Genomic DNA, 24,163 nt, shown 5'->3' on the forward strand with positions numbered 1-24,163 from the left:
ATTCTCCTATAGTTGTATTTTTAACTGATACTAATCATTCGCTATTATAAAAAGTACAAGGCAACAATGCTTGATAAGAAATGTACTTGTTATCTTGCCCATGTAATTGAAACTCCTCTGTACGGTATTCTCACAATAAAATAAATAAAATAAAATGAAGTCCCCCCCAAAAAAAAGTACTGTCATGAATGAATACCAGGGCAACACTTTTGAAAATATGATCATAAATTCTCATAAAACTGAGTTTTGCCTGTATTTTTTCCAGAGTGTGTTTAATGAGGCAAACACCTTTCTAAAAACAAAACAAAAGAGTTGAACCAGATATTAGGACAGTGGGGTTACATTCCATCTCTGCATATTTTTACTTCATTAATCTGTCATATGGTCCCTATCTTAAGATAGAGCTTGTACTTGAACCCTAAAACATCTGTCAGAAATTGCACACCTTGATTTTCCCCCCCTCATGCATTGTCTTCTGTCATTCCTCACAAATGGATGTACTCCTCTGCAGGTATCATTGAGGCTGTGGCTAAGGACTTCTTCGACATTGATGTGACCTTGGATATACTTGACATGAATGAGGAGGTGGGGAGAACAGGGAAGAAAGAACATGTTGTATTTCTGGTTATGCAGAAGGCTTGCAGGCAGATAAGAAGGGCAAGGCCAAACAAGTTACAAGACCCAGAGGACATCCCGAGAGACCAACAGGTACATAGGTTTACTATGCTTTAAAAAAGCACAGATCCTCCAAGGATCTGTCCATGGATCCTGTTCCACATACAGAGACGGACCCCATGGAAGTAGGCAGGGTTTGTGTACCTCAACTCATGCGACCATCTCCCTTTGCTTCTCTCCCTGCCATCTGCAGGCTCTTGAGACAGCTTTCCTCAGGATGAAGGAAAAATATTTGAGTGTGTCTGTTTATCCTGGGAAGAAATCCCCCTGGGATGTTGTGAGGGGGATAGTCATGTTTGGAAAAGGTAAGTGGCATATTCTCCCAGCCTGGACTCTGTTCAGAAAGATTGCCTGGTTTGCAGTGGAACCAGTTTCTGTGCAGAAATAACACAAAGCCTGTGAGATTGCATTGTCCCTGATTTCATCAGAGCTTGGATTTGCTAGTTATGGTTTTTAAATTTTAAAACTTCAGACCAGGTAGGTGCTGGCGACTAATACCTATAATCATAGCTCCTCAGGAGACTGAGATCTTAGGATCATGGTTCAAAACTAGTCTGGTCAGGAAAGCCTGTACAACTTTTATCTCAAATTAACTTCCAAAAAAGCTGGAAGTGGAGCAGTGGCTCAAGTAGTAGAATGCTAGCCTAGAGTAAAATAAAAGCTCAGGAATCACATCCAGGTCCTGAGTTCAAGCCCCAGGACCAGTATAAAAACAACTCCAGACTCTATCTTGCCTTCTAATGGACCTTCTGTGTGTGCTGAGCAATGTAGAGATGCATTTTCCTTTATAACCACTGCAGAGAGGGGTGGAGTCCCGGTTGATGAGTGTTGAAGACACTGATGACTATTGAGAGCAGTAAATTTTCAATAGCTCTTCTTCTGGATTCACGCCTCCTTAATTAGGGTGCATTTTGGGATGGGAAATCAGTGGATAATAACCATGGGCATCAGTAATGCAAAGGACAGTAGTAGATCAAGAGCCAAGAAAGCAGATTTCTGGCTCCATCTCTTAGGGGTTAGGTAACTTTAGATAAGGTCCTCCATCTTTTCATTTGCAAAATGAAGCTCATAATCTCTCTATGGCATACCCTTATGGACACTTAAGCAGATCTAACAGCCAAGACCTAATGCTCAAGTTAGAAATAAGGCTCTGATCTACTGGGAGAAGGGAACTGGTGTTCTTCACCATGGCCCTGGGAGTCAGATGATATGCATCTGGGAGAAGGTCTGCAGGACTCAAAGCACTGCATTCTGAGTCCTTCAAGCTGTGGCAAATGAGTCAAACATGCAATTGACATCCTTTGTCTAAGAGATTTTCATATCAAAAAGGCTGCTGCCTCGAATCTCTACCCCCTGCCAAATAGGACTGTTGGTTAAATTTTCATGTGCCACCCAAAACTGTCAGTCTAAAAAGCTCCATGGCAAATGTCCCTGATGCTGGGCCCGGCGCACACGCTCTGCTCTGCTAGCTCATTGTCTGCCTGTCACCATTTCAATGCCGACTCTGTTTTCATGGCAAGACATACTCAATTGGCACAGAAACTCTTTAGCGGCAGGCAGAAACTTGGCAGGGGGCAGGAGGGCTTCTCAACCTGGTAGCAAGTTTTCTGTTTGTTTTAATTTGGAAGAATTGCTGGGGCCATCTGGAGATGCTGAGAGAGCTTGTGTGAAAGGGTCGGGACTGCACTTCACTGTGAGACGCTTAAGATTCTAAGCCTGTCCCCAGCACAGCTCTGGGCGAGGGCTTCGGCAAGACCTGGCTTTCAGTACCACATCCCCTTTCTATAATACAGGGCGCCTCAGGGACTCCTTCGAGCCCATGTATCCTGAGAAGCTCTGGATTGAAGAGAGGACGTTCTGCAATGCTTTTCCTTTCCACATTGTCTTTGATGAAACAGTAAGGATCTGGAGTTTGTACCTGGGAATCATCCCGAGAAGGGCCAAGACTTTTAGATTCTTAGAGTTGGTGGGGACTTTTACTTCACTAGCTTTTCCCTTTACAGTACCACTAACTTTGTTTCATTAAATTTGTGGAATCCTCCAGAAACCATATGCAGGATCTTCCTCATAGATATGGGAGGGAGGTTTGAATGAATCAATGGGAAATTTTGCCATCAGAAAAAAAAAAGAAATTAATATGGCACTAAATTTCACTCTATAAAAGCACATCAGAATGCTGCATGCTGGTGGCTTGCGCCTGTAATCCTAGCAAGTCAGGAGATTGAGATCTGAGGATCCTGGTTCAAAGTTAGCCCAGGCAGGAAAGTCAGTGAGATTGTTATCTCCAAGTAACCACAAGAAAACCAGAAGTGGAGCTGTGGCTCAAAGTGGGAGAGCACTAGCCTTGAGCAGAGCAGTGACAGTGCCCAGGCCCTGAGTGCAAGTCCCAACAAAAAAAAGAAACAAATATCAGAACATACTAGCAATGGTTGGGTGGATTTCTAAATATTACCACCTACCATTCTTACCACTACTTTCAATATCACCACACTTCACTTCACATGAGCATGATCATTTAAGTTTCATTGTTATTCATTTACCAGGATAAACTACCCATCAGCTGAGTTGATTATGAAATCATTTCAAGGGCAAATAAACAAAATGGATTTGGTTAACAATTCAGTTAAAATGATTTAAGCCATTATAATTTTCTCTTGTATTTATTGTAATCTATAGGCATATTAAATCACCCAGTTGACTGCTAGATACAGATTCTATGAAATTTATACATCTTAGGTTGTTTCTGCTCACAGAGAAACTCCCACTATGCTAAAAAAAAAAATCCCCCATGTAAAATAATGAGAGGATCTTAAATGAGTGTATGGCAACGTTGCCCAATGCCACAAGCATCATTATCATCATTATTATTCCTGCCACTTCTAGTCATTTCAATTCTACTTTCTTTTCTTTTTCTTTTTCTTTTCTTTCTTTCTTTTTTTTTTTGTTGTTGGTCACAGGGACTGAACTCTGGGCCTGGGTACTGTCCCTTAGCTTTTCAGCTCAAGGCTAGCACACTACCACTTGAGCCACAGCGCCACTTCCTACTTTTCCTGCTTATGTGGTGCTGAGGAATCCAACCCAGGGCCTCATGCATGCAAGCCAAACACTCTACCACTGAGCCACCTTCCCAGCCTTAAATTCTACTTTTAAAATTTGTCTTTCTTTTTTAAGTTTTGGACATAGAATAACAGAAAATTTAATAACATATATGCCCAAAAAGAAAGTTGAATTTTTACAGTCTTCCCCTCCCCAAATCAGATAAATTTACACACAAGACAAAAGGTACAGAAATAAAAAACAGCAGCAAAAGAGAAAACAAAACAGAAAAACAAAAAACAAAAGTAAAGGACCTGCAATAAGTAAAATAAAAAACCTCTTGTTTCCACTTCTTGGAGCTTACTTTGGTAAGTATCATTTTATATGATCATAAGTACATAGCCATTGAACCCTTGTGATCCTCTCCTAAAAATATCCTCTTTTGGTCTTACTGTGTGAATTGAACTTTTTTAAAAAAAATTGTGTGCGGGTTCTGGGGCTTGATTGGCCTGGGCACTGTTCTGGGGCTTGAACTCAGGGCCTGGGCACTGTCCTTGTATTGGAGGCTAGTGCACTACTACTTTGAGACATGGCACCATTTCCAGCTTTTTAGTAGTTAATTGGAGATAATAGTCTCATGGACTTTTCTGCTGGGCTGCTTTGAACTGTGATTCTCAGTTCTCAGCTTTCTGAGTAGCTAGGATTACAGGCTTGAGCCACTGACACCCAGCACTATTAGACATTTTAATGCAAAAGACATCTACTTTTTCTTCCCAGAAGATAGCAGTGGAACCTCTTCCTATGTCCTTAATAGACTCCTTTATCCAGTCTAGGTGTCAGATCCAAAGCTATGGGATATGCTGATTTCTTCATGAGACAGAGACAGAGACAGACAGAAAGGCATTCCCCCAGAGAGAGACAGAGACAGAGACAGAGAAATGTTTTCCAAAGCTAGTAAAATAGCTTTGACAGATCTTTCTTCCTAGTCAAGAGTATGCTTCTGAGAACTCTTACACTATCGTATTCCTTTTCAGATGTTAACTTCAGATTTATTTCCATATAAAAATCATGATATTTATTCCATAACCCAGCCTCCTTTCTCCTTAGTAAGTCACAAAGCCTGACCCATCATATTTCTAAGGGGAGGATCGTGGGGGAGAGTGCTTGCTATTCTTCAGTCTGACATATGCTCTGTGGTAGCTGAGGATCAAACAAGCTGGTGTGAATATTCAGAAGTATGTCCCAGGACTCCAGACCCAAAAGATCCGACTAGATGAGTATTTCTCCATCGTTCATCCTCAAGTTACCTTCAACATTTTCAGCATTTGCAAGTTTATCAACAGCCAATTTGTCCTGAAGACACGGAGAGAAATGATGCCAGAAACATGGCAATATCAGCCCACACTCAAACTTCGAGGTAATACCTCCTTTCTCTTCCCTTCCTGCACCTGGGAGGGAAAGATTTTTGTCACCGTTAGTCATTGCCTAATCCCTTCTCTGTAAAATGATGTGTGTGGGTAGCAGTAGTGGCAAAGTACCCATGTGCTAAAAATTAATAAAGGAAGAGAAAATGCTATGAGGAAATAGAAAGTACCTGAAAGGTAGTAATGAAAAAATAATTTTAATGGAAGCATAAATGATCATGATTATCTTAGAGGGTAATTTGGATATGCATACATATATGACACACACACACATATATATATATATATATATATTCACACATACATATATATGAGTATTTTTGTCTAAGTACCTTTAACAAAAGTGCCATTTTATAGCAACTTATTATTGAAATAAAATGCACTATAACTATTCATCTGGCAAAATTTAAATATATACATTATATATCTACCTTGACTTTAAGAAGAAGCTCTCTTTCTGCTCTCTCTCTTTTTCTACCTATCTAGTGTATGTGTATGTGTGCCAGTCCTAGCTTTTTGTTCACAGCTATCACTCTACCACTTGAGCCATAGCTCTTCTTCTGGCTTTTGCACATGACTGAATGTAGGTAAGAATCTCACAGATTTTTCTTCCCAGGTTGGCTTTGAATAGCAATTCTAAGATCTCAGTGTCCTGAGTAGTTAGGCTTATAGGCGTGAGCCACCAGAGCCTAGCCATATTTTAAAACAAAATTTTCAGATTGCAAAAAGATACCTGGTTGTCTTTTTCTGGTAATACAAATATGTATGTTTGATGTAATTTCAGGCAATTTTCTCTATTTTCTAGTCATTTTTATCTTTTCGGAAGTAAATAAGAAAATACATGCTGGGAAGCATGGTTTCTCTGGATATTCAGACTCACTGTTAGCACACTGTCAGATAGTAATCTTGTAATATTTAAACAGAACAATCAAGACAAATTTGGAGCAAATGTAATTTTTTTGTAATTTTTTTGTCAGTCATGGGGCTTGAACTCTGGGCTTGGGCGCTGTCCCTGCGCTCTTCAGCTTAAGTCGAGCGCTCTACTGCTTGAGCCACAGCATCATTTCCAGTTTTCTAGTGGTTTATTGGAGATAAGAGTCTCATGGAGTTTCCTGCCTGGAGTGGCTTTGAACAGTGATCCTCAGATCTCAGCCTCCTGAGTAGCTAGGATTACAGGCATGAATCACCAGCACCCGGCACAATTTTTTTAGTATATATTTTTTATTGTAATGATACTGTACATAGGGGTTACAGTTACATGAGGAAGGTAATGAGAACATTTCCTTTAGAGCATTGTTACCCCTCCTTTGATTTTTCCTTACCATCTCTTCCCTCCCCACCTCCCCAACTTCTCTCCCCTCCCCCTGAATTTGTAAAGTCCATTTTCAACACAGCTCATTTTCAACAAAGATGTATCTCATTGTTACAATGGGTCAACTTGTATCCTTATTTCAGAATTTTGTTATTTCCCTTTCCTTCTCCAAATTAGAAAAATGTATATACAAGATGCAGGGCACCGGAATCAAATACAGTTAAAACAGGGGTTATACCATGAGGGGAAGAACGTACAAAAGAAACAAAAAAAATCACATAGTACCTTAAAAACAACAGTGACAAAGATAAACCCTCGGTGTCCCTATTAAAGCTATGTCATATGACCATATAAGATGATGCTAAGTGAAATGCAAAAATTTAAAGAATGATGTGTGTGTGTGTGTGTGTGTGTGTGTGTGTGTGTGTGTGTACGTGCACGTTTGTGCGCATGTGTTGGTACTGGGGCTTGAACTCAGGGCCCAGGCACTGCCCCTGAGCTTTTTTGCTCAAGGCTACCCCTTTACCACTTGAGCCATGTCCCTACTTCTGGCTTTTTGGTGGTTATTGTAGATAAGAGTCTTGTGAAGTTTTCTGCCTGGGCTGGTTTTGAACTATAATCCTCAGATCTCAGACTCCTGAGTAGCTAGGATTACCTACTCCCCAATGTGTGTGTGTGTGTGTGTGTGTGTGTGTGTGTGTGTGTGTGTGTGTGTGTGTGTGTGTGTGTGTGTATTTTTCAGAGAGAAAGCCCCAGGGAGTGAGTATTCAGGAAGGATGTTTGGGTTAATATTATCAAAAGCAGAAAGGCCAAATAAAGATAAAACTTAAGTGGGGCACTGGTAGCTCACACTTGTAATCCTAGCTACTCAGGAGGCTGAGATCTAAGGATGGCAATTCAAAGCCAGCCTGGGCAGAAAAGTCCATGAGACTCTTATCCCCAGTTAATTACCCCACCCTCCTGGCAAAAAAAAACCCAGAAGTAGAGTCATGGGTCCAAGTAGTAGAGCATTAGCCTTGAGCACAAAAGCTCAGGGACAGTGCCCAAGCCTTGAGTTCAAGCCCCATGACCACCACTACCAACAACAAAAGATAAAACTGAGAAACCAGTGTTGGGGTTGACAGTCTGGACACATGTGGGAGCCACCTTAAAGTGAGAATAGCAGCCAGGAGGACATCTAATGAGGGAGGGGCAACAGGGGGAGATAGAAAGCAAAGGTAATTCACAAGACACTTGACCGAAAGGAGAGAGCAGACTATGCAGTGACTAGAACACACACACACACACACACACTCACACACACACACACAGAGGACGCCTGACTCCGTGGTGGGCTCATGAGCTCCCATCTTAATGACAGACTCTCTTTTGCATTTCTCTTGGTGATGTGAAGGCCAGATGATCTGGATGGAGTCACTGCGATGCATGATATTCATGTGCTCACCAAAGCTCCGCAGCCTGCAAGAGCTGGAGGAGCACAAGATGCACCTCTCAGATATTGCCCCCCACGACACCACCAGGGACCTCATCCTCCTCAACCAGCAGCGTCTGGCAGAGATGGAGCTGTCCAACCAGTTGGAGATGAAAAAGGAGGAGCTTCGCATTCTCTCCAAGCACTTGGCCATCGAAAAGAAGAAGACAGAGACCTTGCTGTACGCTATGCTGCCGGAACATGTAGCCAATCAGCTAAAGGAGGGCAAAAAGGTCGCCGCAGGTGAGATGTCCCTTCTTTCTGGGGGGACTTCTGAGTAAGGGGCACTGTATCCTCATGGGTAGGGAAATGAACTTTGAACCAGGAAGATCTGAAGTTGAATTTTGACTCCATCACTTGTAAGTGGTACCATCTCGGGCTAATTGCCAAACCTGCATCTCCATAGTTCCTCTTCTTTACATGAAGAATAACAATGGTAATATAGGAGTGAAATGTACATTAGATTAAAATGCTTATCGATGACACATGAATATATTAGATTCTCTAAGAATATGGGCTATGTTCTAGGACTAGCATTATGATTCAGTGACTAAGAGCCAGGTCTTTATCATTGGAATTAATATACATCTTAACTAAATCATGAGGAGCCTCTGAGGAACATTCTGGAAGTGCTATTTTCTGAAGGGAGGATGTTGTGTTTATGCTGAGCTCACTTCCTAATTACTTCAGACCCATTCATCCATAGACATGCCCTATGAATAGTGTCAGAAGCTATATCAAAGGATGCAAAGGAACACACAGCTTTTTGGTTTTGGCAGAGAGAGAATCCTAGCAATGGGACTGACCAAAGGAAGGAGACTAATGTGCATTAAAGAGCAAATAGTATGCTGGGAACTGCATTATATAGTTTACATATGCTGTTTTACTTATTGTTTTAACTTTTCTATAAGAGGGTGCTTCCCATTCTATACATTCATATTGACATTTGTTCCTACTTGTGAGGTGGAAACAAATCATGCTAAGTCCTCTAACTCCCCAATTCATGCTATCTCCCCCCATACTCTTTCCAAGAAATGTGGAATCACAGATCACAGAGAGATTAATAATGAAAGGAGATGGGGTAGAATAAGGCTGTGAACACACTTTGTGAAAGTGTGTGGCAATGGAGGTAGGCTTTGAGTGTGAACTCCAGCAGGCAAAGAAAGGAAGAGCATTGGAAGGATGGCTTAGCAAGAGCAAAGATAAAACAATTTGAAAATAAATTTTCAGGCAGTGGCAGTCCTTGTTCCTAGAATGTGGGTACATTCACAGGTGGTATTTAAGGATTAGAAGGGGAAGGATGCGGTTCAAGAGATACAGTGATAGATCTGGATGACTATGGTAAACGAAACTGGCTTTTATTTTGTAAGCAATGGTGATGCACTGAAGTTTGTTTCTCTTATGACGGAAGTACCTAGTTTTGTTAAGTGTAGTTTGGGCTGTTTGGTATAGGTAATACAGCAGAGCAAGGTAGTTTGAGAGAAGATCAAGGCCAGTGCTAAGGTAGTTCACGGAAAGACAGCAGAGTCACAGCCTGATCTGTGGGGAATGTCAGAAATGGGACTCAGTGAGGAGTCTGAGATTGCCAACAGAAAACATATGATGCTTTGTCCTAAGATGGAACAGAAAAAAGTAGAGTCCTGATGAGGAAACCAGGTCAGAGAAGAATGTTGATTTTGAGATGTCTGTGATGTCCTCCATGTAGTGAAGGAGATGTGGGAGAGCTTGAGAGAAAAATTCTAGCGTGGAGTTATAGGATACAGGAGTTTCTGCTCTGTGGGTGATGGCTAATCATGGATCTTATGAACGATTGTTATAAACATCTGAAAAATGTGAGATGAGATGAAAGTCAGGATTATCTAATATTGAAGGAGGATGAGAAGCCAGTGAAGGATATAAAACAAGGTCAAGAGGGTGAGAAGAATATTTGCATCCAAAATCCACAGATTTATTATTCTATATCCTTGGCTATCATTGACAACCATTTCTGTTGCAGGAGAATTTGAAACCTGCACAATCCTTTTCAGTGATGTGGTAACATTTACTAACATCTGTGCTGCCTGTGAACCTATCCAGATAGTGAACATGCTGAATTCAATGTACTCCAAGTTTGACAGACTAACCAGTGTCCATGAAGTCTACAAAGTGAGTGTGGGAAGGAGCTGGGAGTAGGTAATATAACTGGGCAGACACTTGATTCTAAGTCTTTCTTCATCTTTATCTGCATTAGTCTTGGTGTGCTTGTGAGTAGGATAAAGAGAAGAGTAGATTGAAATTATTGAAAGAATTTTAGGAATTTTAGTTTTCTTTCCCCTCAGGACTGGGGATTGAACTCAGAGGCTCATAGATGCTAGGAAGCACTCTACCACCTATACCATTTATTTCCAGACAATGAACTTGTTTTTTAGGAACCTTTTCATAATATCTGGCGTTAAGATGATACTTTAGTACCCTTGAGAAGTTTTCTGCTCCTGAATTCAACAAAAACTCTCATTCAGATAAGTATTATCTAACAGCATCACACTACTACCCCAGAAGGTTCATCTTCTCTGGGATATGTTTCCACTAAAAGTAGACATGGAGATGGGATATAGCTTAGGGATAGGGCACTTGCCTGGCATTCATGAGATGCCAGTTCTATCTTCAGAAGAAAAGAAAAGAAAAAGGAGCAAGGTATCTGTAATCTTAGCTACTTGGGAGGCTGAAAATAGGAGGAATGTGGTATAGGGGACAGCCTAGGCAGAAAACTTCTTGAGAACCCCTTCCTAACTCATAGCTGAGCTCAGTAGTGTATGTCTGTCATTTGAAGCTACATGGGAGAAAAATCTATGAAATTCCGTTTTCACAGAAGGAAAACTGTATAAAGTGGCATATGTCTGTGATTCCAGCTTCTATGGGAAGTCCACAGTAGGAGGATCATGTCTCAGGCTTATACCCAGGAAGGACGCAAGACCTATCCTAAAAAATAACAAGTAAAAGACTGGGCTGGATGTATGGCTTAGTGGTAGAGTACATGCCCAGCAAGTATGAGGTCCTGAGTTCAAACCTCAGTACTGTTAAAAAAAAAAAAAAAAAAGAAAAAAGCAAGTCGTCGTTGGCTCTTCCATGGTTTTTAGAGTCATATTCTTTCTCCCCACCTTCTTCATGCTCCTCAAACCCTTAGCAGAGAGTCACAGCTCTAACATTGTTCTTGTCTCAATATATGAGGAATTAAAAGCATATTTAGTGACATATTTAGGATGTGGAAGAATCACTCTGAGTACTTTTTTCCCCTGGCAGGTGGAAACAATAGGTGATGCTTATATGGTGGTAGGAGGTGTGCCAGTTCCTATTGAAAGCCATGCTCAAAGGGTGGCGAATTTTGCCTTGGGGATGAGAATTTCTGCAAAGGAAGTGATGAATCCTGTTACTGGAGAACCCATCCAGGTAGCGGGCAAGCCAACGTCTTGCTTAATACAAACACGTCTCACACAAAAGTAGAATTCTCCTCTTCTCAGGTGATAATGGGATGTATTACAGTATTTAAGATGGAGAATTTCTCCAAAGCCTTTTCTTCCCTTGCATGTATGTCTAAGAAAAACATATCTATCTATCTGTCTGTCTGTCTGTCTATCTATCTATTGGTACTAAGGTCTCAACTTCTCTCAAATTTCAGAAAAGGCTGTGGATTTTCCTGTGATTCACTGTAGCCCTCCTTTGTCTATAATTCAGGATGGTAGGCACATCTCTCTATTTACCTTGTAGGGCTCCATTTATTTTGAAAGCCAGCTCATTTACTATTCCTGCTTTTTTGTTCAAGCATTTCAACAGGTGGCTCAGGTTTATAGCACAGCCAACTCAACCCCCTGCTTGGGAAAATTGCATATCCAACATGTCGTCTGACAGTTTAGAGCTCAGGCAGAGGTGCAAAGCTGTCTTCCGTCTACAACCCAGGCATGGCAATACCCTAAGATATTCAGGATGGCTTTCCTTCTACCACGTACTGTTAGCACGACATCTGCTCGCTTTTCTCTCAGGAAGCCACTCTTCCATGCATGGACATTTATGCACATGATAGAAGCTGGCCAGTCTGAGAGATGAGAATTAGAAATTATCTTTAACCAACAGCAGATCCTGATCCCCCCTGAGATGGCTCAGGGCCTGTTCTCTCTGCCTTTTTACATCTACAACCCTGCCCTGCCCATGCCAGAGCTCAAACTAAACTTAATAGCCAACTGAAAATAAAACCATCTTTAAGGTGGAAAATGATTTCTCCAAGTTATAACCTTTTACAGGAGATTCTGAAAGATCTTTGGAGGCTGAGAATAGTGTGGGTCCTGGTTAGAATGTCCACTGTAGTCTTCTAAGTAAAACTGGCTTTAGGCCATCACAAGAACAAAACAACCACAGTCCCTTGACTTACTGGAAACTCATAGTGTACATCTGTTGAATAAAACCTTCCACGTAATAAGTAAAAATCAGAATGAGAAGATGATGAGGAAGTAGGGATAAGATGATCAGATAAAAGACAAGCCTTTCTATCGAAGGACTGTAATGTAAGCCACTGAAGAAAAAATAATTGAAATATATGCTGTCAATAGGAAAAGGAATGGAAGAGAGTATTAGATGAAAATATGCTGTACCAAGAAGAATGAAATTCAAACTGAATTTCAGGATGTATTAAAAACAAACCCCCAAACAAACAACCAGGAAAGGATGTTAGCAATTCTGATCTAAGACTAGAGATATAGGCACATCATTATCCAGCCATCAGGAACAATATATTGTGTGATTTATTCAAGGATGTAGGGAGAAGGGGGAAGGCATTTTACCTCTTTTGAAAATTGTGCCACCATTTCTCAACTAGCATGCATTGAGACGTTTTCTTCTTTTGTTCCTGCATTCTTTAATACACATTTGAGGAAGACATAGCATGCATGAGAGAAGTAGTATTATGAGTTGCTTTAAAGGATTCAGAGATATATTAAGAGTCCCTTTTCCTAGAATTTACAATCTTATTTCAAGGAGAAGGAAATCTAATACGAAAAGACAAAAAGGTCTAGTTAGAATGTAAAAAAAGAAAAAAAAGTTCCTATCCTAGCAGATTTTTCAGTCCCAACAGTGAGCAAAAACCCCAACCTGGAATAAATTACAGAAAGTGACTCTTATTTTCAAGGAGGAGATAACAGGATTGTACTCATCCAAGATAGAGCAGCAGGAAAAGTATGACTGCAGAGGCGAACTTTAGAAGAGGGGAAGTAGGAGAAAAATGAGGGAAGGGTAACAACACTCAACACGAAATGTACGCACTGCCTCACGGATGGAACGGTGGAACTGTAACCCCTCTGTGCACCACCTTAACAATGAAATTAAATTTAGAAAAAGAAGAGAGCAAGCTAAAGTTTAGTGAGCTTTTCATGATCATAGGAGGCTAAAATCATAACTTGGTGTCCCCTGATCTTAGTTCTTGAAGTTAGAATCCCCCAAAGCCCAGCCACATAGTTGGCATCTATCTACCAGTTCTTTCCTGAAGGCCTTCACCAAACACATGAGATTCTTTTAGCCAAAGGCGAGGGCCAGGGGAGGACAGTTGAGAACTCCTTGAGATGTGTAGAATTCCCGTCAAATGCAAGGCAGTGTCCCACTAAGAGAACTAAGAAAAACTCCTGTCAGGTACCCTTAGTTTTTGCCACAGATGACAGTCCTCCAAAGTATGGGGCAAGGAGCATTCTAACCATAAAAGTTAGAATTCTTGATGGAAGTCCACAGGAAAGAGGTTCCTGACTCTGGTATAAACAGTAATTTCTCAGTGCAAAAAGGCAATGAAGAGTTTAAAAGGCAGTAAACGGAAAAGAAAGTATATCTAGTGTGATAGGAAAACTTGGATCCCTCAAAATTTATATGTTGAGGTCTTAGACTTCAGGACCTGTGATTGCATTTGGAGACAGAGACTCAATCCAAGTAAGTAAGGTAAAATGAGACCTTGAGGGAGAGGCTACTTCACCTTGACTGATGTCCTTATAAGAAGAGGAAATAGGACAGAGATGCTAGAGTGGCCCCCTACACAGGGGAAAGGCCATGTGAGGACATGGTGACAGTCATGGAGAAGAGCCTCAGGAGAAACTAAATCTGCCCACACTTGGATTCAGTATTCTAGCCTCTAGAAACATGAGAAAATAGAGGGCTATTGTTCAAACTGCCCACTCTGCGATTTTGTATGAATGTCTAAGCAAATAAGTGTATTTAACAATATTCAAAATTTCTTATTATTAAAGAAAATGAATATACAGACTAAGGAAAATACTATGTTTACTTACACATTTCTCGTGTCCAAATAGATATACAGTGCATATTCATTAAAAATAAACAATGTACAGTCCAATTTCTTAACTGAGAAAAAAAACGTGGCCAAACTTTTCACAAAAAGAGATATATAGCAATAGACAATATGTGTGTTGAAAATATGCATCATTAGCTACCAGGAACGTGTAAATTAAAATCACAATGAAATATCTTTTCCTATGCACTGGAAGGACAAAATGGTGGAAATATTTAGACATCTGGAAGGGTCCTTTTCCTGGTGGCAGTAGACAATGGAGAACTGAGAATAAACTCTGGAGAATTGTTCAAGAGTTTCATTTCGATGGGAAAATTAAATATATATCTACTTGTGACCAAGAAGTGGAAGTTCCACTTGTAGGTAGCTGCATAAGAGTGAAAGTGTATGTCCACTAAAATGTTTGTACAGAAATGTTTTTATTTTAATTTTTATTGTAAAGGTGAAATACAGAGGAGTTACCATTATATATGTCAGGTATTCAGCGAATTTCTTTTTGAACAGGCTACCTCTTCCCTCATTTTCTCCCAGTTCAGAAATGTTTATAGCAGCCTTTAATGATATAACATTCCAGACTGCAAATAAATGCTCAGGAAGAAGAAAATGGATAAATGAATCACAGTGGAGCTTTGCTATTCACCAATAAAAATAATGAACTGCTGATACACCCAACAATAGGACTGAATCTCAAAAACACTAGGTTAAGTCAATGAAGCCAGCTAGGAAACACTGTGATTTCATTTATGGGGTGTTCTGGAACATTCAAATTAATCTTTGGTAAAAGAAATAAGAAATTGGTTCTTTCTGTTAGGGTGACGGCTATTACAGTGATGTATCTATTTTTCTGTATTCAGGGAGCTAAACACTTTAATATCTGTGGGTTTCATGTTTTGTAAATGATGCCATAAAAGCAAAAGGATGTTTTTTTCAGTGCAGTTTTCTCTGTACAGATCAGAGTGGGGATCCACACTGGACCAGTCTTAGCAGGTGTTGTGGGAGACAAGATGCCACGGTACTGCTTGTTTGGTGACACTGTGAACACAGCCTCTAGGATGGAAAGTCATGGGCTTCCCAACAAAGTGCACCTCAGCCCTACAGCCTACAGGTATCCAGTGCATGGACTCATGCCTTCCTTTGTCCCTTTCTTCTTCCAGAATTTACCAAATGCCTAGCATCCATGGAAGGGGGAATTGTGGAGGGAATGCATGCTTTATTTCCTGTACGTCACATAGATGCATTGTGCCAGATAATAAATATGGTTCAACTTCTACCATAACGTAATTTTCACTCTCAAGAAACAGATAGTTTAGTGAAAGAACAACAAGTTATAACTCACGGGCTATATACAATTGGATGCTTGTTTTTATTGATACATAATCATGCTCTTTATGTATTTTCTATAGCTTGTGACTTAATACTATAGCAGAGTTGAGTAGTTGTGACATATTATATGGCCTATAAGGCCTGAAATATATACTATCTTGTCTTTTACTGAAAAGGTTTGCTTACTCTTACTTTAGAGGAGTAAGAAAGAAAACTGGTAAATTTTTTTTTCCTGCAGTGCTGGGGTTTTGAACTCAGGGTTTATACCTGCCACTCTACCACTTGAGCCATGCTCTTCTTGCTTTAGTTTATTTTTCAGATAGGGTCTTGTGATATTTTCCAAACTGGCCTTTTACAGTGATCCTCCTACCTCTGACTCATATGTAGTAGGCATTACACATACATGCTACCATGCCTTCCTTATTCTTTGAAACAGTCTTACCAACTTTTGGCCCTGGCTGGCTTCAAATACCTATTTATTCCCCAAGTGGCTGAGATTACAAGCGTGAACCACTGTGCCCACTCTCCTAGCAAATTATTTTTGAAGTGAGCTAAATACAATTATGTATATGAAGCAAGCTTACAGTTTCTTAAGCACTTGCAGTAGGCTATATTTAATTCTATAAAATTTTGCCCTCATGTTAATTCATTTGTGGGTGAATAACTTCACAAAGATCTATTACCATTATTCTAACTTATATATGTGAAAAAAATAAGGTGAAAAGGTTAATAACTTGCCTTTTGTCAAAGTAGGCCAGGAAAAAGAACGTAGATGAAAGCTGAGCATCAGATTCTCTCTAACTATTCTACTTTGTTGCCTGAAGAAATTAGAGCATGGCATGGAATGTGGAGTCAGGGGTCTGACCCTGGAAAGGAAGGATTTGTGGAGATGCCTGAGCTTAATATTGAATAAGGAGCTTCAAAGAAGAATTTAGACAAAACTGGAGCACTGGGGGTGGGGTGGGGTAAAAAACAACAACAACAAACAAGCAGTAGAGGGGAAATAAGGAGGCTGCATGTGTGAGGGATAGATTAGAGAGAGGAGCATTGTGGTAAATGCAACAGGGATTGGGTGGGTCCCCTCTGCTCAGATCTTTGGCCCCCTGCTCAGAATATCTGACCTTCTGATCTCTCTCCTTCCTCCACTGCTTTCCCTGTCATCCCTGTGGGCTCTGGCTGATATCTCAGGTCCTCCCTCCTCTTCTGGGCTTCTTGTATCACCCTCTCTGTGATCTCTTATATCTGGTATATTTTTTTTCTCTGTGCAGAGCCTTGGAAAATCAAGGATTTGAAATCATAGAGAGGGGTGCAATTGAGGTGAAAGGAAAAGGGAAAATGACCACATACTTTCTGATTCGGAACTTGAATGCTACAGAGGATGAGATTATGGGAAGGCACAAAACTCCACTTGATGACAAAGGTAAGCAGAGAAGAAGAAGACTCCTCATTAACACGGACTGTTTCCCCATGAATCACTTCACATGTGTCCAGCTGGTGTTTTGGTTTGCAAGTTTGACTTAGGTTGCATCATGCCTATCACCATGTTGCTACCTTCCAGGTGGCACAAGCTCCAGAGGATGTTTGCTGATTGCTGGATCTCATTCTGAATGCTTTTCTCTTGTGTGCTGGGGAGTGTGCTATTCCTTGAGCCGGGCTGCTGGGTGCAGCCTCAGCATCTTCTTCCATGCACTCTTCTTCAGAACATTCACTGCTTACCTCATTCATCACATCTGCCACTCACATATGGTGGCATGCCTGTCTATCTGACCTGGCTCCTAGGTGTAGGACCCAGGCAATCCCCTGCTCCTCCCGGTCCCTCTGGAGACCAATGCTCAGAGGCTTGGCAGCATCTGGTTCACCATGCAGATATCTCTTTGGGGACCAGATGAGACCTGGTGCTCTTTAAAGGATCTTCATTGAGTTTCTGCAAGGTCCAGCCACCTACTGCCATAGCAGTAGGAAGCACTGGGCAAGACCCAAGCCCATAAGCAGCACCCAGAACCCCATTTGCACTGCGGTAAACCGCTTTTCTTTCACTCCAGTATAGATTTGAATGTAAGATATGTCAGCAGAGAAACTCCTCCATGCAATTAACTGATTAAACAGGAGTATTGAGCCAGGGGAGTTGAGGCGGGGTGGGGAGGGGGAGGGAGAATCAGTGGGTGTGTGGACTCAGATACTTAAGTGGGTACCTTTCAGTATTGACTGAAAAATTGGCCTTCCAGCTGTCCCTGTTGGCAGGCTCTTCTGGCACTTCATCAGGCCCTTGTTAATAATGTGTTTTGCAAATTTCAACTTGCTTCAACTATTTAACCAGCTCTCCAGACCATTATAATTGTTTACCAGGCTGACCTACACTCAGAGCTTGGGCTAGGAGCCTACTCCCCTGTGCCCCTACACCCCTCTTGGGGGGTGATCCATTCAGAGGTGTCCACTTGCTGGATTTGTGGCAGGTTAAGCCATTTTGGGAGACTTCTTATACCAACTCCTAATTGTTCCTCCAGAGAACCTCAGAGGTAAGGGACTCTCCTGACCTAATTTAGGGTTTAGTGGTTTGCCTGATGGAAGTTTCTGTGAGTGTCCAAACTGGACTTTTTCAGACAAAAAGAGCTTTCCTACCAGTTACAATCCTCCTTCTACAAAACCAATGCAATGATCATTGGATGGGTTTATAGTCACTTAATTGCCAGTGTCCTTGCCCCTATCTTTACAAAGTCCCACCAATACAAGCATCCTTCCAGACATGTCCAACTAGCTTGGGTCCAGTTGTTTGGAGGCAGCTGCTCAAGAAGATCCCTATTCTCAGTTCAGAAGCCTCTCAATAGCCTTTCTGAGGCCTTCCCAAGTATGGCCATCACACTTTCTGATCTTTTCTACCTGAGGTTCGTGAAAGCTATAGCCATATTTTCTTCTCTTTCCTTTTCCTTTCTTTTCTTTTTCCAGTCCTGGGCTTGATCTCAATGCCTAGGAGCTGTCCTTGAGTTTTTGTGCTCAAGGTTAGCACTCTACCACTTGAGCCACAGCTCCATTTCTGATGTGTGTGTGTGTGTGTGTGTGTGTGTGTGTGTGTGTGTGTGTGTGTGTGTGTGTGTAATTGGAGATAAGAGCTTCATGGACTTTTCTGCCTGGGCTGGCTTCAAACCACAATCCTCAGCCTCCTAAGTAGCTAGGATTACAGGTGTGAGACCCCAGTGCCTGGGTATAGCAGTAATTTTAACCTTGGTTTTTATAGAAGTTAGGCTTTTAATCCAGGTAGGTTCTAGAGAAGGAAGAGCTTGAATATATAAATGGACTTTTCCCAATCAAGGGAGTAACCAGTGTAAGCAAATAGGTTTTCAATGGTACAGCTAGCCTCTAAAATCACAGTTGTCATTCTGGGTGACATAGACTAGAATGGCCATCAGAGCTGGTGGGATGGAAGGCAGTGGGTGTGGGGGCCACATACATCTGTGGGACAACATATGACAAATCTCACCTGAGATGACATAGAAGGTCCATACTGGGGCTATGACTTGTTTGTTAAGCTCTTTACAGGTGATTTTGATGAGCTTCTAGGCTTGGAAACCACCATCATGACAGAAAGAGCTTGAATCTGAAGTTAGTAATCTAGGGCTGAGTCCAAGAAGAGCAAGTCCTAGTTCATTTTTATTGCCCCAGAGGAAAGCATGAAAGGAGGATTGCTTCACAGTGTTGCTCCAAGGAACAGATGAGGTAGAAGGTATTTCTTTAAATCACAAAGTGCAGAAGACAATCAGACATGGTAACTATGTAGTCACTTAGGACCCTATTGCTAGGAGTTCATTCTGAAATAGCCAGGTACCAGTGATCAAAACTATTTGGGTTGGGGGGGGGCAATCTGAGAACAAGTAGAACATGGTTAAAGGCCAGCTGGGGCAAAAAAAAAGTTTGTGAGACCCTTCTCAGCTGATAGCTCAGTGCATATAGTGTCATCTGATGAGGTGCCAGGCCATGAGAAAAGTTCATGAGACTATCTCCATGCAGGTAAGCTGGATGCGGTGCCATGTGCCTGTGTTCCCAGCTACATTGGCCTAGTAAGCATTAGACCCTGAGTTCCAACTCCAGTACAGAAAGAAAGAAGGAAGGAAGGAAAGAGAAGGACAGAAAAATAGGAAGCAAAAGAAAGGAAAAGGTCATAAATATATGGCCTTAGCACAAAACTGTGTGGTTTTTCCAACTAAAGGTTTGTTCAACCTGGTCTTACAGAGACTTAAAGAGCCTGCTGTATGCATGAAGCTTTGGATAAAGAGCTCAGAAAGATCCACTAGTTGACATCAGCTTACACTTCACTTTTATTTTATTTTATTTTGGAAGTGCTGAAGTTTGAACTCAAGGTTTTGAGCTTGCTAAGCAGGTGCTTTACCACCTGAGCCTTAGGATCTCAGTTTGTCTTAAGGCATCCGATACTGACAGTGAGCATGAGGGATTCTGGGTATATACTAAGGAATTAGAAAAGCTCTTAGAGGTCATTGAGTGATGGCATAAATAGGCATAGATAGGACAATGCTGATCAGGAATTTTTTTCAGGGACAAAAGTGAGAAAGAGGAAAGTAAAGAGAAAGGGGGATAGGAATAGATGTCAAACACCACAGTGAAGGTACAAAGAAAATGGAAATTGACAGGTTAGAAGACAGAAGAGATGAGACTTAGAGGAAGGAGGGATGAAGAGAAATCATAAAGAAAAAAATCCACAAAAAGGTGTTGAATAAAAGGAAGACTAAGCCAGGTGCTGGTGTCTCACACCTATAATCCTAGCTACTCAGGAGGCTGAGTTCTGAGGATCTCAGTTCAAAGCCATCCAGGCAGGAAAGGTCCATGAGACTCTTATCTCCAATAAATTACTCGAAAGTAGCTGAAAGTGGTGCTGTGGCTCAAGTGGTAGAGTGTTAGCCTTGAGGAAAAGAATATCAGGGATAGGGCTCAGACTCAAAGAGAGAGAGAGAGAGAGAGAGAGAGAAAGGGGGGGAGGGAGAGGGAGAGGGGGAGAGAGGGAGAGAAAGAGAGAGAGAGAGAGAGAGAGAGAGAGAGAGAGAGAGAGAGAGAGAGAGAGAGAGAGAGAGAGAGAGAGAGAGAGAGAGAGAGAGAGATCTTCTATGAAATGTTGTTTCCTAGACTGAATGTACTTCTAATATCCTTTTTGAGAGGTAAAGCCAGAAAACTGATGACTCGGTTACAAAGAACTCATGTGTTTTCTGGAAGCAAGGAACATCTCAAATGGAGCCTGACTGCATTAATGAAAGAAATAGCTTCCTTTGCTTAATTCCCTTTCATTTTAGCAAGTCAAAATCCTTTCTGGTTCCACTTTCCTTTTTATTAGGGTAATCCTCACTTTTAGAACTGTCACAAAGGCACCAAACAAATTCTGCAATGACAGTTCTGTTCTGTGGAGATTTTTCTGTCACAGGTTCTTACAATCTGCCTATGAATGGAAGACAGCACTATTGAGTATCCTATTGTATCTAGAGAAATTGAGGCACAGAGGGCTGTTGGGTTGGGAGAGTTCAGTTGGTCTGATAGGTGGTGATGGATTGGGAAAGAGACAGTCACTTTTTTTCCATGGGAAAAATAAACCACATTTCTGTCTAGAATCAAGTCTATGTCCTGTATTTCCTATGATACCAAAACACAATGGAACCCAAGCCTTTTGTTTAATCTGCATATTTTCATTTTCAAAATATATAATGCCTTTTAAAATAATAAAATGCTATCAAATGGAAATTTCAATGATCTTGTATCTTCACACTTACCAAATATGTCAAAGAAAAGTAACACTGCAATAAATTCTTTAGTTAGAAATGAAAGGAATAAAAACATTAGGAATAATAATAAAATTGGTAGGGAATTAGCAAAAAAAAAAAAAAAAGCAAAACTGGGACACTTCCTAACAGTTTCCTAAGAGCATAAAATAGTGCTGAATATGATTCAGTTTCAGAGAGATAGAGAGACAGACAGACAGACAGACAGAAACAGAGAGACACAGAGATGGAGACAAAGAGACACAAAAGAGAGAATATGCTCAGCCATCAAATGAACCTATATGGTAACTACACTAAGCCAACTCCACTTTGGTCATAGGCTATAGAAAAGCTACAATGGAGAGATTAATGAGGGCTGGTTCTTATAGTTTAGTGCCAATGCTGAACTCTCCAGATCCCTCATCTGCCAGAGTTGCCCCAGGGACATGGCTCTACTTGACCCAGGTCCTCCCCTTTCTTCTTCTGGGCTCTAAAGATCTCTTCTCAGTTTTCGCCTCTTTGGAGCCTGAGACTGAGTTGTGTCTGGAGATGGGTCTAGTAGCTCCAAATGTTCTATGTGTATGTCATCACTTACATTCATTAGGGACCAGAGCATTAGCATATGGAGCTTGTCTCCATCTAATTGAGCTGAAATCTGCCTATTGCTCTTCGGATCTTAAAGTAAAACTGATCATTGATCCAAGTCAGGAAGAAACTGTGGTGCCAACAGCTTCGCATGGTGATGGAAGTCCCTCTTAATTGCTTGCTTTCTGGAACACCCCATGTACATGAGCTCTCATTTAACACAGGCACCTCTGAACTTGAGTGTCTCTGGAACAATGCTTAGTGTAAAGGAGGAAATGGAGATGATAAATGGCTTAAAAAATCTCAGACTCTGAGCTTTCCAAATGAAACCACATGGAGAGCAGAGGAGATAGAGACAGCATCTTGCAGCCAGTTGCTTGTCTCCTACCTTCTCCAGCCTTCTCCTATTCACTCCCTCCTGCCTTGGTTCATATCACTCTTTACCAAGGCTCCCTCTCATAATTAGAATGACTAACTGGCATCATGGAGCTTGTATTCTGTGCGGTGGTGGTGGTGGTGGAGAGGAGACATTGTGTGAATCACTCGATATAAATCCGCCAATGTAATAACCACTTCCCCATTTTACAGATCAGGAAAGATGAGGCCCAGAGAGGTTAAGTGGCCGGCCCAAAGCCAGCAGTAGCTTGTCACTAGCACTCATGGTGCCAAGCTCATATCTCAGCCCCTTTGACATTGCAGCTCAGAAGTCCGATAGCATGGCGACTTATCCTATTATGTGAGTTACACAAAAGGTACTAAAAGGGGGGTAACAACAAGATGGCCCATGGTGGCATGAAAAGAATGATAGAGCCAAAAGGGGTGCTGTGTATGGGTCTTCGTGGCCATGAAGACATTGTCCCGCCAAGGATCATGTTAGGAAAGAAAGACAGCACTCCAGTATCCATAGTATGTTCTCAAGGGCCTGACTCAGCATTCCCCAGTATGAATGCTGGTCAGGCTTGATTCATTTATGTTTGTCTTTTTCTAGCTTCTGATGAAGCTCCACTCTCCAGGAACCCAAATGCAGGAGGGGACTCCATGGAATCAGCTGATCACCAACCATCCACAGATCAGATCAAGATAAGTCCTTTTCCTAATGACCCCAGGCCATCTGCTTTCTGCATTTTGTTGTAGCAGAGAGAAAACCAGTGCCTGGCATTCATTTCCCTCTGTTAAGTTCCATGGCAGTGGGGAAGGGAAACTTCATTTCCCAGCTCAAAACTTCTTAAGTCTCATCTCTTCCATATCACCCCTTTGAGAATAAAAGTCTAGAAATAAAACCCAGGCCTGACAAGTTTGGAAAATATGCTTTGACATTCATGGTTCAAATCCAGCCCTCAACCTTGAGGACTAGAACATGTTTGTTCTTAGAGATGGTGAGTGTGCCAGTTTCTGTTTGCTTCAGACAGGAATGGATGGCTTCATGCTCTCATTATTGACCTCGGCCTCTAAAAATTTCCCCTGGGGGCCGACTTCACACAGGACACTCTGATCTTGGGGCTCAAGTTTGCTTTAAGTGTTGGGTGGAGGAAGGGGAAAGAGGAGGAGAAGTTGAAGGAAAGAGATCCAGACTCTGCAGTTTATAAATCACTCCCTAACACAGCGGAGATGTGAAAGACACTCAGCCAGAGGTCCGTGAAAGGAAATCATTTTCCTTTCTTAGCTCTGGGAATTATGTGAAGCAACAGAACAAAAGCTGCCTTCCCCAGAGATTCTCTGAGAGTAAAATGGGAGGAAACTGTGAAAATCACTGGAAGGGTAAAGTTAGGAAAGCAGTGGAACAAGGCCAGACACCCAAGTCCTTTGGGCAGCAGCTCCCCTTCAGCTTCTAGCTGTGGATAGAGAGCTTCCTCCTGCAAAGAAAAGCATGGCGAATGTCCTCAGAACCTCCTCCAATGAGGGGATTGGAGGTGTGGTGGGAGGACAGAGCTGTCCTGGGGCCACACATCTGAGTTAGTGATAATGAGAACAAACACAGTTTTGGATATAGATGATAAAGACAATCCTAAGGGCACAATAAGCTTGTTATCCATTCTTGGCACCTCCCAGGAGGGCATGGGTGGGTCCTGAGTCGGTCCCAGTCAGTCCTAGCAGAGGGAGAGGAAGGCAAGGTGACAAGAATTGTAATCTTGCCTAATCATGGACAGCAACCATGTGTTGACAAGGATAGAAGCAGAGAAGTGTGCTCCAGCAGGGCGGGGCAAGCCCAGGTAAGATAAGGTCAAGAGATGGGGGTTCTGGTCACAGCTCTTGCTTTTCCTGTCTTGT

At 41.7% G+C, this 24,163-nt stretch overlaps 1 protein-coding gene across 1 annotated transcript in view; it reads left to right on the top strand.

The window, feature by feature from the left end:
* The window catches only part of LOC138812095 (guanylate cyclase soluble subunit beta-2-like), a 48,739-nt gene extending 25,617 nt beyond the window's left edge, over nucleotides 1-23,122 (top strand). Inside the window, exons 5-14 of the mRNA XM_070000034.1 lie at nucleotides 512-708; nucleotides 869-980; nucleotides 2,469-2,572; nucleotides 4,912-5,128; nucleotides 7,841-8,161; nucleotides 9,915-10,063; nucleotides 11,198-11,344; nucleotides 15,185-15,339; nucleotides 16,826-16,977; nucleotides 22,884-23,122. Of these exons, the coding sequence (XP_069856135.1) occupies nucleotides 512-708; nucleotides 869-980; nucleotides 2,469-2,572; nucleotides 4,912-5,128; nucleotides 7,841-8,161; nucleotides 9,915-10,063; nucleotides 11,198-11,344; nucleotides 15,185-15,339; nucleotides 16,826-16,977; nucleotides 22,884-23,029 (1,700 nt within the window). The 3' untranslated portion in view covers nucleotides 23,030-23,122. The remainder of the gene's footprint in view (nucleotides 1-511; nucleotides 709-868; nucleotides 981-2,468; nucleotides 2,573-4,911; nucleotides 5,129-7,840; nucleotides 8,162-9,914; nucleotides 10,064-11,197; nucleotides 11,345-15,184; nucleotides 15,340-16,825; nucleotides 16,978-22,883) is intronic.
* Nucleotides 23,123-24,163: the final 1,041 nt, after the last annotated feature.

Source organism: Dipodomys merriami, unplaced genomic scaffold, assembly GCF_024711535.1.
Source record: "Dipodomys merriami isolate MVZ:Mamm:240054 unplaced genomic scaffold, mDipMer1.0.p SCAF_56, whole genome shotgun sequence".
Lineage (NCBI taxonomy): Eukaryota > Metazoa > Chordata > Mammalia > Rodentia > Heteromyidae > Dipodomys > Dipodomys merriami.